Source organism: Amia ocellicauda, chromosome 8 (genome assembly GCF_036373705.1).
Source record: "Amia ocellicauda isolate fAmiCal2 chromosome 8, fAmiCal2.hap1, whole genome shotgun sequence".
NCBI classification, from domain to species: Eukaryota; Metazoa; Chordata; class Actinopteri; order Amiiformes; family Amiidae; genus Amia; species Amia ocellicauda.
Genome location: NC_089857.1, coordinates 27,829,284 through 27,844,636, shown reverse-complemented (window position 1 = coordinate 27,844,636; position 15,353 = coordinate 27,829,284). Strand labels below are relative to the sequence as shown.

General features: G+C 37.5%; 1 protein-coding gene across 1 annotated transcript in view; it reads left to right on the top strand.

Moving 5' to 3' along the window:
* Window positions 1-15,353, top strand: part of aff1 (AF4/FMR2 family, member 1) — a 55,840-nt gene that overhangs the window by 8,185 nt on the left and 32,302 nt on the right. Inside the window, exons 2-3 of the mRNA XM_066710899.1 lie at window positions 6,588-6,708; window positions 10,761-11,582. Of these exons, the coding sequence (XP_066566996.1) occupies window positions 6,588-6,708; window positions 10,761-11,582 (943 nt within the window). The remainder of the gene's footprint in view (window positions 1-6,587; window positions 6,709-10,760; window positions 11,583-15,353) is intronic.

The following is a 15,353-nucleotide window of genomic DNA, read 5'->3' as shown; positions in this document are numbered from 1 at the left end:
TGTGTAAATGTGGTTCTCATAGTGTCTGTATTAGAGGCTTTTGTTATGCTTTTAATCTTTAAATGATCAATTAGTCAAAGTTATTTTTTTTCTTGGAAGTTTAATACACTTAAATGTGGACTGTGCTTGCAGTGATGCCAGCATCTTTTGCTGATGACTCTGGCAACTGCAATTCTTTTCTGCTGGTCTCCTTGCCAGCAGTATCATCAGGCAGTTGATTTGGATAAAGCAGTTTTTATGTATAAAAGCAGTTAATTTTAACTAGCAATCTGTGATTCCCCCCCCCCCCCCCCACACACATCTTTCTCAATGGCTCGTACCTTTTGTCAAGTCAGTCAGTCTTGGGCACTGTCTACACTATGCATTTAAACCATATTAGTTGGGTTTTAATCAAGCTTAAAGTTCTACACTACAGAGAATCTAATGCCATACTTGAACCATACTCAACACTACTTCAGTAGTTAGTCTTACAGTCCAGTTCTAAATTATATTGTATTGGGAAGTATGGTTAATCAGAAGTGTGGATGGCGTGATACCAAATATATTTTGGTGCGTGTCCTCCATAGTCCCAAAATACTGTTTGGTGCATGGGCACTGCAGATGCTTGTACATCAGGGAAGCAATGTAGGCCTACATAAAAATGTAAACATAAGCTGTAGTAGCAGTTTTGTTGTAATATGGAGGACAGAGGAGCAACGTGATCTGATGCTGAAATTAAGGCACTTCTTAATGCAGAAGTGCATTGTGGGATACTGAAACTCATACCTTACTCTGTGAAGAACTGTAACCAAATTACATAGATGTAGTAATCGCCACTAAATGTGCAGTCGTTCTTGTTTGGATGCTATGAGCTGGTTTCATTGGATTGTATTCAAGTATGATTCTCAAGATCGGTTATGTAGTGTATAAGCTCTCTTTATACTGTTTCACTAAAAGTGAATTAAACATGGCTGGTCTCCAGCATTTAAACATGGGTTTGTTGAAGAAAAGCCTGGGTAAGAAAAGCTTTCATATTGTAGCACCTACAAATGCAGTACATTATAATTCAGGCACATTTTGAAAATGTATATTTATATACAGGGAGAGACCAGTATGATGTGGGATATAGGACATGTTCCATTATAACAGGCAACAATTATGTTATACATTCTTATGTATTTTTATTGTCTTTCTGTCTTTTAGTACTGAGCTTGAGATGCTGAACATATTACATCAGTTTAAAAAAAAAAAAAAAAAATTGCATTTCATATGCACAGTCTGAATTCGGGTTAGAAACCTAAAGTCCTGCCTTTTTGTCACATTATTTACAGGAAACATGGTAATTTTTTTTTTTTTATATATATAATATAATATAATATACATTTACATGCTATAGGCTGTGTGAGGAGACTTATGAGAGTCCTGTCCAAAAGTGATCTGTTGTAACTTCTTTTAGTTGATGTAAAGCGACGTTTAATGTATTTTAAACCACTTAATTGCAAAACTTATTCTTGGGCAATTATTTTGTAGGTATTTTTAAAGAATATGCATGTTATCTAAGTGGCCTGTATAACTGAGAACAACAGCTTGTTGATAATGCCATTGCCATTGGTGGCCCTCAGACTGACCTTTGATTGTTTACAGGAAGAACCCATTAAGACTGTGCAAGGCCCTCCCCCAACTTTGTACACTGCTGTGTGTGGACATCCAAGCCATTTGTAAGAGCAAGACACCTACCATAGTACAGAAAATAAATCCTGCACCACATGACTCCATAGTCACCTTTATGACAAGATGGGATGTTCAAGTTGTCCGTAAACTGAAATAAATTAATCCTGAGATTGAAGCGTTATTACTTTTCAGAGATTAACAATGGTGCTTAATTCCCAGGCACAGCAAATGGGTAATCCTGCCACTGATTGGATGAAATGGAAATCTGATCAATGGAACGGATTTCATCAGAAGTGTAACTGACCTAGTAGCATTTATATGCAATTGACTGATAAGTAACATAAGATAAATAGTATCACTTACTTTCATGTAATAATAATGGCAAACAATGAAAATGTAATAAGGCAAATCAATACTTTAATACGAATGTTATAAAGATTTAAAACTATTCTTGTTTTTACTGATTTTACAAAAATCAGAACATCTGCTTATCCTGATGTGCACACACAAAAATGTAGAATAGAAACAACTGAATCGCGATACACTGCTATTAGTTGTTGCTGAGATTGATGGGGTAATCTCTGCCACCGGGAGGGCAGTAACAACTGGGTTAATTTTGAAGATGTAGATTCAAAACGGTTACACACACACAAGAAATACAAATAACCACAAACTCAATTTGTCCCATTTTAATATATAGTATAAATAGAGTGCTTACTAAACCTAAACTGAACAAATTGTATATGGGTTAAAAAAAAAAAAAATGTTCACATGCAGGAAATTGACCTGTATGATGTATTAGATAAATTAATTTAATTTAAAATCGAAATGTCCTCCTTCAAAAGGTTGTCTTTAGTCAAGAGCTTTTTTCAGTTTGTTTTGTTTCCCTAGTGAGTTAAAGCCTCCGTTTTGCACAGTAGTGCAGGCTGCGGCAGTGTGGTTGGGGGAGGGTGAAAAGGGTTCCCAGGCAGCTTCTGGAATTTTACTAGTAAATTATTTGCCAGTGAAAATGACATCAGAGCACAGACTTTTCCCAGTGATTGTTGTTTATTCCTATTTTGAAGCCAGATGAAATGGATTCTGACTGTACATTTGTTGTGGTCTAGTTTTCTACCAGGAAAAGCGAGGTATTCAGCATGTAGGCCTTTCGCTTTTTTTCTACAGAAACTGAAAAAGGGCTTACTAAGAGTTTGCCTTTGATTTTCAGTGTTGTTCAGGAAGGCTTAACCGCACAAGTACACAGTTGACGCAGTTTCTATAGCTAGTATGATCCTAGCAATGAGGTTTTCTTTTTAAAAGTTATTTGTAAAGGACACGAGAGATCCAAACAATGCTAGAGCAAAAGTCCAAAATCCTCCGATTTATTTTACCTGAACCAACCTTTATTTTTTATAAATGTATGGAAAAAGCGATTTTTCCATCCTGAAATCGTGAATTGAGAAATGTTCAATACAAAGGACCAATTTCAGAATCTGATCAAATGCAGACATGGTTCAGTAATAGGTGAGGTATTCACTTCGGTAAAGATAAATCGGACAGATTTTAAAATGAATATTGTGGGTAGTTCTTGTAGAATATGGATACTTTAACTAATGTAGTCTGAAACGGAACCCTTTTGAGATGGGTAAGTGAGTAATATACACAACCCTACTGAGATTTGAAAGTGAACACTGTTCCTTTTGCTTCCATATGCAAGGATAAAGGAGGGGGATACATTTTGAGGTTCAGTCCACTGTTCATACCATGTTCTGTTTTTTTTTTTAACGTTTTTGTGTCTGTTCTGAGTAAGTGAATTGATAGGACAGGGATACATAGGCTAATTCTGGCACGGGAGAACAGCCATCTCTTGCCAATTTAATTAATTGTTTGCTTAAATGTTTGTCTGTTTGGCAGTGTTTAATAATAACAGAAAGGGAATGCTAACCCTAAATACTCCACTTCCTTATTTGTATTGCAATTAAGTGTGGGTTGATTGCTGATCAACTTTAACCTGCTAAGGATTATAGTCTCCACTGTCTGAAGTGGTCTCTCTCATTTGCATCTGATCTGTGTGAGAAGTCCGGTTGATGTCTCTCTTGGGAGGTGCCCCAGCCTATTTTAAATCTTGCTCCTTACTTGGAGCAGCAATAGAGTGTTGTTTCACTGTAAGGGGTGTGAGCTGGGGAGTGCAAAGGGAAAAACACAATTCAGTCTGTTTCCACAATCCCTTTCTGTCTGGTAAAACTCTTTTTAATGACTGCTTTGACTGAGTCTTCAACTTGTGAGATTAATGAGCAGTCAGCTGTACTCCACATTGTCTACAATCTAGGCTGCTTGTTTCCATGGGAGCATCAAGTAGTATTTAGTGATAATGCACAGTAACCTTGTTTATCCAAGTCTGGTAGGCCTGCATATGTAAGAACACCCTTTCTGAGCTCAATGATTCAGGATAAGACATGCAAGTTTAACCTACAGCAAGCTTCATGAAGGACAAAGTTGATTATACTTTTTCATAGGTTTTGACTGCATTTGTACCAGTGAATGTAGCTGTATGATTTGACTTGATGTGCTATTGCAGATTTCATTTCTAATTGTGCAATTGACATTCTGTAAATGTGTACGATACATTTTTAAAAATATTTAAAAAAATGTTTTCCATTATTGTCACCAGATTTTAGATTTGCCAGATCTGTAGTCTTCTGGGTTTTAAATTGCTTAAATGCTTAATTTGACTAATTAAGTGCTAAATTGGACCAGTAATAGGCTAAGGGCAGATTTAAAGTCATAATAAATCTGTTGGAGGTTGCTGCTGCACCCCACCACCCCTGCTCCAGTTTTTATCAATTTTAATAGAAGATTTACTATTATTAAAGTTTTATTTTGTATTAATAAATATAGAATTGCTGACAATATGTGTATAGCCAGTATGTTTACTTACCGGAGTCACAGTAAAAGCAAACCAATTAACTGAATGGAAAAAAGTCCATGACGTTCCAGGTAAAGACTGCAAGACAATAAGAACGCATGGACATTCCAAGGGCTTTGCAGCAGACAGAAGGTTTGCAAAGGAAAATAAGTATAGATCCGATGACTTTATTTTAAAAGCAAATAGGTTGTGGTACAATATGAACCTGTTATATTTTGACGTGCGATCACGGCCCCAATGGAAATGTGCTATAATTACCTCCGCAGCTACTGCAGGCTCAGTGTGTCTCATCTCAGAGGGTTTGATTATCCAGAATGTGTAGCTGTAAAGCAAGGGAATCAAACTAAATTTCCAGGGGGCCATGGTGTCTTTTCATTTGTTCCAACCCAGTTCAGTTACTTAATTGGTCCAATTAACTGATTCATTTAAATTAAATCGGCGTCCATTGAATTGAAAGACTCGTTTAAGCAATGTTTCCTATTCATAGGTAGGTATGAGACACCTGTTCTAAACTGAAAAGGACTAATATTTTTGTAATTAAAATATAAACGCATTCCTTCAGAATCACTTTGTCAAAGCTGAACATTATATTCAGGTGTGTGTGTTGGGGGGGATGCATTTAGCAGCTTATTATATAGGCCTGTTTATTCCTTTGCCTTTTGGGATCACTGGTCTGGGGTGATGAATTATCGAAGTAATCTTTCTAAATTAAAACATGCTGTGACCCCCCCCCCTTCATTTTATTAATGTATTTATTTAAATCAAAATCTGATGTTGCTTCTATACCCAAACAAAGAATGTTTCCCCAACAGCAATACGCTTAAAATTTAAGGATTTCTTGACAATATTTAATTAATCAGATTTTGCTTTTTGATCATTTCCCCATGACATTTTCATCTAAAGTTTACTTCAAAACCAATACAAACTATTCTCCAAATAAATCCTGCTAATCTGCTGTTTACACCAGTTTTGTGTTGGCACTGACTGTTTAATGTTATAATGATCAGTCTCTAAATAGACTCATGCTGTAACCTAGCGTAAATTCCGTCACATTAGCTCTGGGTTATAATGGTTTAGCTGGAAGATGTGGAATGCTTTTAAATTCTTTGCTTCCCAAGTACTTATTACAGATATGCTCCAAGTCCTACCGCTAGTCTGTGGGGCTCCCATCTTTGTTGTCTTGCTACCGCTCATGGTAAACAGTTATTTATTTCCCTTGGTATAATCCTTGATGTCGTCTTTGTTAAAGGTCTAGTAGTGCATCGTCTATTGTGGTTATGAAGCCCGTTTCAAAACAAGAATGTCAATTTTCATAGCACAATCCATTTTACTTTTACATTCTGTGTAAAATATCTTGGATTAGCACTCTTTGATTGTACATTGTATTCGGGTGTTTTGTCTTTTTATGAAACCAATGCTTATTTTACCAGGTAACAACAATTAACACTTTCTTGAATGTGAATAAAGGTGCTTAAATTCTTAAAGGCCAATTAAATTCTCACAGCACAATGCTTCTCATAAAAACATTTTTAATTGAAAATACACCATTGTCTACTGTATACTTTGAATCGTGTATGTTTCAATATGTCAATACTCTAATTTCAACATTAAAAAAAGGTTAATTTAATGATATATCATGTATGGGACCTACTTATGCATTTGAATCATTCAGTGACTGAAGTTCTTTGTCCATTACATTGATCTGCAGCAAGCAGCTTTGTGCTAAATGTTTTTGTCTACACTGCATGAATGGCCCTGGCTCCTATAAAACCAGAATCCTGCCACTTGTTTTTTTTAAAGTGGTTGTTGAAGAGTTTTCGCAGTGCAGCAGTGGACAGACTTTAATGTAATTGAACCGTTAAATTTAGGAATGGTCACATACAGCCAAGTAACAATCCTAAACATCTAAAGCATTTTGAATCTAACCTATATTTACAGGCCATTAAAGTTTCCTGTTTTTGTAATACCGTTAGGAAAATCACTATAGGCAATATTGGAGCTAATATTTTTTTATTCTGTTTTATTTTAACAGCTTGTACAATGAAGACAGAAATTTACTGCGCATTAGAGAAAGGGAGAGGCGAAATCAAGAAGCTCATCAAGAGAAGCAGCTTTTCCTGGAGAATGCCCCTCTCTTTGGAGAACCGTACAAGGTGCGATTCACATTTATGACCTTTGAAATATCCCACATTGCTCTTAGTATGAAAAGCCTGAAGATATGTAACCAAATCATATACAAATGTGGAAGCAGAAGGGTGTTGCTCTGCAAGTGTTTCTTCTGTGAAAGTGCTGGGCCTTATTTGGCAGTTCCTATATATTTATGTATAATGGGTGTTTTTCAGAGTACCCCTATTCAGGAAAACATACATGTCAAATAGATCATACTGCAGTTAGAAAATCAAATGCTTTACTGGAGTCTGTCAAATACGAATTTCTTTAAACCGTATCATGGGTTATAGGCCTAGTTGCAGTGTGACACAATACAAAAGTTATATCTAGCCTAGTTAGCAGTTGGGTGTTAAAATTTAACTAACAAACTCCTACTTTTAAACTGCTTTTGGAGACCACAATCAAGATGAATAAATTACTGATTTGTCTTCAGTTTGAAAATGATGCATAATTGCCCCTCAAGTTCTGTGAAGCCATACCTTAGTTAAAGAAAAAATGATCTGTATGTTTGGATTGTGAGTAATAGTTGGACATTTTTTGGTCTTCCTCTCGAGTCATTCTCCATTGAAATGGATGTTTGGACAAAAGAGATCCAATCGACGGTGACTGTTGCATATTGCCAGAGGGCATTGAAAAAGTTGCAGTGGCAGGCTTTTCTCTCCTTTGTAAACACTGTTGCCTCTACAGTGGGGTTTCAGTGGTAGCTGTGTGAAACTGCTCATGACAGCATTCTGGCGGTGTTAAGGGTGGAGGCAGGTGGAGAACTGGAGTGTTAACACAGCAGGGGAAAATGTCTGAAAATACACCACAAATAACAATAGGCACTTCATCAGCATCATTGCTCTTCTGTAGAAAATATTCCTTTAATACCGCGGGTTACCTGTGATATGCTCATCTTCTATCGCAGGGGTGGTCAACCCTGGTCCCAGAGGACTGTAGACACTTATGGGTTTTGTTTACCTTACAACCCTTAATTTACATACTAATTTATTATCACTTAATGGTGTAATAGGTCAGAATTAATATTTGTTCCAGGTAGTTAGCAATTAGTGAGCTGCCTTCAAAACCTGGAAGATAGTGCCACTATTGCTTACCCCAGTTCTTTCCTATTGAATTCAGACCAGCTGTGACATCCCTGAAATGAAGGTTCAAACTTTTTTTTTTTTAGTGATTTTTCTTTGGTAGGCCTCACTTTTTTGTGTGGAATACAAATGCCTTTTTTTTTTGCTTCATATGGATGTTTTTTATTTTTATTCTTTAGTTTTTTGGACCCTTTATTCAGTCAAGGGACTTTGCAGGGTGATGTTTCTGTGTAAGAAAGTTGTTCGATAACTTTGTCAAAGATTGCATAAATTAGTCACTTTTTTTTTTTTTTTAATTCGAATAGGCCTATATTATGCAATGCTGGACATGTCTACATAACACAGTTTAGGAGGTGAATATTTTGGAGGACAAGCACTTTGACTGAACCACACTTGTTATTGTTCAGGATATTATTTGTATTTTTGTATTATAACACTGTTACACAGTCATTAACTTCAGAGTCGCCTAGTGGAGGATTGAGAAACTTATGCCTATCAGTGAATGAAGCTGTTTGGACATTTGCTATAACAATACTTTTGTCTCGTGGCTGTATTGGCACCAACATTGCCAATGATGCGCACCATACCATAGCGCATGCAACGAATGGTGTTGGCTTTCACATCGGCATATTGATTCTCTTGTCATCCTGCAACTTTGGTAGTCTTCTTGATTTAACAAGGCCTCACGGACCCCCTTTCACAAGCACAGAGCTCCCCCTTGGGAAAACCCGCACCTCGAAGCCGAAGAGCGTTGTCCTAGTGCACAACCATCACATTCTGTCGCAGGCAGCGGTACGTGCTAATTAACCAGGAGCTTGTTAGTCGGGGAAGTATGGCTAATTAAGCTCACTACAGAATCGGCAGCAGCTCAAAATACAGTGCATAGGGAGTTCCATTTATTTATAGCATCTGCATCTGTCGTGTCTGTCGGAGAGAAGGCTCCAGTGCCCGTTATGTCTGTGCCAGGAGTGATGTTTGTGTCTTTCTGCAGCAGACTGCGGAAGTGATTTTTGTCTATTCCCTGGGGTGGGTGGGCACATTTACAATGCGCTAGATAATTTTTATGATGGGGGATGTGTAGACAATCTTGTCTCTGTTAACTGTAGGTCAGTGTGGAGGAGTCTTTTTCTACAGTGCATGATTTTGATTGTTGTTGTGGTCTTCAAAATCCAACATTGATGATAATATGTGGGTTGAATATTGCAAGAGTGCCAAAAAAAGGAACTTGTCCTGGTTATCAAGGTATTCGTAAGTTTCATTGGTGACACAAGTGAGCAGCAGCATTTGTCACTGTACTTTAGATAAAAGTATACCTTATAATTGCATTAGTATGATTTTATCTGTGTTGCATGATTTAGTGTTTTAAGACCTGAAAAGGTTGATTTTATATCTTGTATTGTATTTGGTATGGGTGGACAAAATCCAAACAATCGGTTTATTTCACTTTGTAAAATAGAAGATATTTTAATAAATGACATTTACATATTTATATAAATTTATAAAATTGTCACTGGATTTTCTGGTTCTTAGACTGACAATAACGTCAATATAACATTTTCTGTGCATTGCAAGGTTTTGAAAACCAACCTCAAAGAAGCTTTAGCAAGCAAACCTTTGTGAAATTGTTTTACTGGTCTTTATTTAAATGGCAAATGAAAGCAAGTTGAGCAGTGCTTTGCATCTCTTAGACAGTGGGATTGAGACAGAACCAGAAATTGTTTGGGACCTGATTTGCTTAGGCTAAAAGAATCCTGAATTTCCATTTATATATAACATTTTTGGCTATTTTACATGGTGTGGGGTGATGAAGCAAAATAATTCCCCTTGTATATCAGGTCAGTCAGGAATCCATGAAAGCAGTGTTCAAATCCAAAATCAAATATTCTGACAAGAAAAAATGAATTGCACACAAAAAATAGTTACAGAATTAGATCTAAATGTTATTTTCAGTATAATAAAGGTGCTTGTGTGTGATGCACAAACCCACCATCAAGTGCCATCACCTTATCGCCAAGTAATATTGATGGTTTCTTTTTTCTAGAAACAAACTTTGGGCACTACTTATCTAGTATCTGGATGTGCGTCATTCCATTCTCATGAGTTTGTGTTGCTCACAGTTATGTTTGCAAAGAACCATCTGATGTACTTTGCATTTGCTCACGGGACAAGAAGAAGGCCCTTACAAAGTAAACTTATTGTGCACTAAGTGGGGCATTGAAGTACAAATTGTATTATGTCTGAGGGGTTTGCTCTGCTCTGTTCCTATGAAGTAACTGTTTGAAGGGGAAACCCTTATACCTTGTGGTCAAATGGATTTGTTTTGCAGCTCCATAATCTGGTTGGTATTTATTTGTAAAAAGTCTTGTTTCTCTGGATTCAGTGTGAATCATCTGTTGACAGCAGACACAGATTAAGGCTGAAATATGCAGGCCCAATTCATCAAACTGTTTATGCACTAAACAATACACTGATAATTTTTGCAGTAATGGATCAATTGGCAAAATATGAATTTGTATTGGGGACATGCACCGTTTCCCCATGGCCTTGAGTTGTCCAGGATTAATAGATAGCTTGTGGAAATGTTATGCTTTTTAAGAACCTGCTATAATATGTAAAGTTTCCATGGGATAATTTATAATGTCTGAATACACAGCTATTATTGTTCAACTGCATTATAATTAGGGGCAGTATTAGATGGAGTAGTAATAGTCCTCATAATATTAATATCGGCAATAGCTGGTGTAGAAGCAGAGATTATAGTTGTAGAATAACTTTTATTTCCCATTTGTATTAAATCCCCTCAAGGACAATGCAATTAGTAATGCATAAACATTCAACAGCCATAAGGTTTATGGATCACTGCAGATTTGTACCACTCCCTTACAAAATCCCCAAATGAAAGAATATCTAAAACTTCTCAGTTTAATTTTTGGCATTTGTCTTCTGAATTGCAGACAAACAAGGGAGACGAGCTGTCCAGCCGCATACAGAGCATGCTGGGGAATTACGAGGAGGTGACGGAGCTGATCAGCAACCGCTGCCATCAGGACCTCATTGGCATTCCCCAAAGCACTGCCCCCCCTGTAGCTCTTGAGAAGCCAGGCCAACCCCTGCATGCAGACAAAACTCAGCAGCCCCCATTCCATAACAACCCTTCGCGGCCTGGACTCCCTCCATCTGGCAGCTGTCCCTCCCAGCTCCACAAGAAGCCATCGTTCCTTGAGCATGGCCAGCAGTGCACAAGCTACAGCACGTCATCTCTGAACCGCGGCCTTGGCTCTGACCACCACCTCAGCAACCAAAGAAAGACTGACGTATGGCCTGACCTGGAGGATTGTGCCAACCTCCCAACGTTGCTACCAGCTCTGTCCCCCCCGGCAGAGCCACTGTCTCCCTTACATTCCAGTGAACCTAGCGACTCGGAGCCCCAGGACTACAAGATTGGCTTGGGCAGTGAATCCAACGGAGGGGATGGTGTGCTTCTTGAAAACGAGAAGGACGTTCCATCTGCCACACCTGCTGTAAATGAAGCTGCCCTCCTGCCCTCCCAGACTTTCCCTCCACCGCTGCCCTCCAAAACCAACCTCGTTATGCCACAGAAGCCCACTGCTTACGTCAGACCAATGGATGGGCAAGACCATGTGCCCAACGAATCCCCGGAGTTGAAACCTTCCCTGGAGGACTTCCATGGACAGTCCTACGGAAACTATACTGACCTGAAAGGCACTGCCAAGGCTAAGCTTTCCAAGCTCAAAATTCCTTCCCAGCCCATTGAGGTAAGCGTGTTTTTTCACTTGGCAATTGGGGAGGTATCAAACCAGGAGACTATAAGATATTGAGAGACACCAGTGCATGGCGTGAAAAATTATTTTGTAAATAAGAGAAGCACAGCGACTGGTGTGTCAGTGTTTGGTCTATAGCTCTTGGAATTTAACTCAATCAACACTACACTGGATTGTAATAAAGTAGAATAATTGCCATCATTATCTAAACTGTGGTTTATATCGCTGTTAGCACTTTTTACAACATGAGCTATTAATTGATAGGCTGATAATGATGGTAGGCTGCTGTTAGGAAAATTGTTCCCCCCCCCCGGTGCTTTGTTTTTTGGTGTGGTTTGCTTTTTTTCACTCCACACATTTTATTTCATCATAAATTTAAAATGGATGCCTTCCCAATCTACTGTGATTGGTTACTTAAGTTGATTGTATGTAGTTGACTGAACACAACAACAGCTGTATGAAAGTGTAAATGGTTTTCAATATTTATCTTGCTTGCAGCAAAATGATTCACTCATGAAAATGCAAGGTCAGCTGGAGTTTGTTCGGAAAAGGCCTAGGGAGGACTGACAGGTTTAATACCAATTAAATAAGGGATTCTGCTGATAATACACCCAGGGGGTCAATGAACTGGTGTTACACCAATTTGCTGTGGTATAGGCGATTTAATAGTAGTTAGGTAAACTATTTACACTGTACAGTTTGCATACTTTAATGTAGTGTACAGTGTATTGTTAAACAAAGAGCAATGAATAAGTTAACCTAATTAAAAAAAAAAAAAAAGCCACCTGGCAGAGATTTAACTAAAATACAGTTAAAAGTTGTGGCAACATTTCTCAAAAAAGCTTTCCCTCTCAAGATTTTGTGGCACAAAACAATTGTTTGACTATTTTGTGATTGTTTTCTTGGAGAGATATCTAAAGACGCTGATTAAAGTGGTTAACGAGATTGTGAATCAGAACTGTGGGGTGAAAGGAGGAAAACTGATGTACTTTTTCAGAGAGATGAATAAACACTGAAAACCTAGATTTTCCTAATTTCTTCATACATGCTCATTTTATACGAACTTGTTCAATTTGAGCTGTCCGCTACCTCACTTCATTATTTACACCTTCCTGTAAAACCCCTTAATTGTTTTTTGCAGACAGGAGTCATTAATGACAATAGATCTGAAACTGTTATCTATTCCATGATTACTTTAATGCAAATAAATTAATTTAAAATGGTAATAACATAGTGCCATGAGATTTCTACAAAGGGATTTGTTTTAAATTATTATTTTAAAAAGGAATTTAACAGACATTTTGAATAATAACTTGGTTATGGATGCACAATTTCTCATTAACCAGGTAGAACATTACAAATCCCATATCCTTGTTTCCATTATGTGCAGTTTATTACACAGCTTACATAAATGATCGGTATGTCTGAATTTCCATACAAATACTGTCACAGGGTCTTTGTTGACAAAGTGTTTAAGTGTGGCACACGCTTGGTGTCCGTGCTGTCTGCTCTTGACATATGCTTGTTTTCTTAATTTGTTGTGTTTGCACTGTGACCTTGATTTTGATAAGGGCATGCAGTTGTGAACAGCAGGTTCAGGGTACTGCTGGCAGCAATTCATTATTGGATGTATTTGTACAGGAAATAGAGAATTCTCTAAGACAAATTAGCATTTTTCTCTGCTGCACTAGGTTTTGGTGCCACTTCAGCAGACTTATTGCTTGAAATGTTTCCAGTATGTTTATTTCACTGACGGGCTATTGATATTCTTGCCAGTTAAACATAGAAGGAAGCAAGCTTTTTACATTTCCAATAATACTGTACATGTACAGTTAGAAGACCCTTTTAGTCAGCAAATTTAGTTTTTTTTTTTTTTTTTTTTTCTTCTCTTCAGTAAGGATATCATAGCCTGGCAGTCTTCTAACAATAAATTGTTACTTGCAATAAATTATTCCTCAGTAGTACAGGGAATGACAGAATGGATGCATCATTCTGGACCAGAACTGTATATTTATGCCCAGGCAGTAAGAATTGTTCTAGAATATCTTAATGCCGTATGATGTTTTTATTTTTTTCTGTAGAGAAGCCAGCGTTTAACTTCATTGTCTCTGTATCAGTTCCTCTGGTGGCAGTAAAAGACCTGCTGACTAAAACAAGCATCATAAAGTTCCTTGGGATCATAGCACATTGAAAAAAATAAATATTTTTTTAATATAATGCCAACTATAAACCAATCTACGGGTGCTCCCCCTATTCAGAGGAGTCTAAATTAACAGATTTGTGTTCCTGATGTTGTTGTTGCCAGTGCTTGAAATTATATAAGTGATACTGTAGGGGAAATTCAATGTGTATGGAGCACATTGTATGGAGTAAAATTTTATTGTTATTTGTATTTTTAAAAACCCTATGTAAACCTTTTTGTATATTGGTTTACATGCGAGTAAACGTAGTAAATGATCAGGTAAAGGAAGATTTTGTAGAAGGTCTTTTAACAATGAATGATCTCCTGATTGAAGATGGGGTTGACAGGTGAGAGCGACTCCCCTAATGAAGGTGGCAGTGGTGGAACTAGTGTTGCCTCTTTGTACAGAAACCGTGTTTTGTTTGTGCTTTTTAGTTTTACTCCTGAAGTCGAATGAAAGCTGATTTTATGTTTTTTTCACTTTAATGCTGTTTGAAAGGGTTTGTGTGGGTGTGTGTGTATTCTAAACAAAAGAAAAGGCCGTAGTGTACACAGCTTTATTCTGAAGTTTATGTAGCATTAGTCCAAAATGTTCCATGATCGGCTCATTTTAAATTTCAGCCTTCGTTATTGATTTACATATTATCTTGCCTCGCATACCTTGTTTGGTGCTGCAAGGCCCTGATAGCCATAGGCCAGCTTCTGCTATTTCCCAGGGTCTTTCACTGACATTGCATAGTTGAGGTTCATCTTCCCAAATGCCTGTTTCCTAATTACATTTCCTGAAGCGGGTTGCACCTGCAGCTGCAGGCTTGTTGTTGACAGACTCTGCACATAGCAACACAGACAGGTTAAAGCTCTGACTGCTGAATAGGCAAGCATTTTTCTCTGCAGGACAATTTAATCCTGAAGAGATAGCTGTGTGGTGACTCACTCTGTTCATTTAGCACCACTTGTTCATTTAGCACCATGTCAATAGTATAGCAAAAAAAAAAAAACCTGCAGATTTAAAATGTCAGTTTCTCTTAATAATGTGAATTTGAAACATGATTAAATGTTTTACTCCAGGGTAGTTGACAATTTAAATGAAAGATGATGTGCTGGATTAAGGCAGAAAAACTTTCCATAGTACTGAGCTTTGGATTATAATAAGCAGATGACAATTGTATGTATTTGTTTTGACGGGAGGCACAGTCCTCAAGTTCCAAAACACAACTAATGGATCCCACTGACATAGCACATCTTGCACTGATAATCAGTGGCCTCTGTCTAAAACTGAGAATACATACTATGGATCTGAGCGGGCTGAAGAAAATGTCTAAGGCTAATTTATATTTAAAGCTGTGACAAGTCCCCTCAATTCAGTACCTTTTTTGCTGAATTTATTTTCCCACTTTTCATTAGGCAGTTTGAATCCTGATGTTTTCTATTAATATTTATTTAAAATATATACAGTAATCCCTCGAGATGGGTAAAAACTCTGGGAGCATTATCACAGCAAACAATTGAGATCAAGGATGTTCTAATCCTTAAGAACTATCGCTGCTACCAGGCCACCTGGAACTCCTTGTCATGCGCTTTAA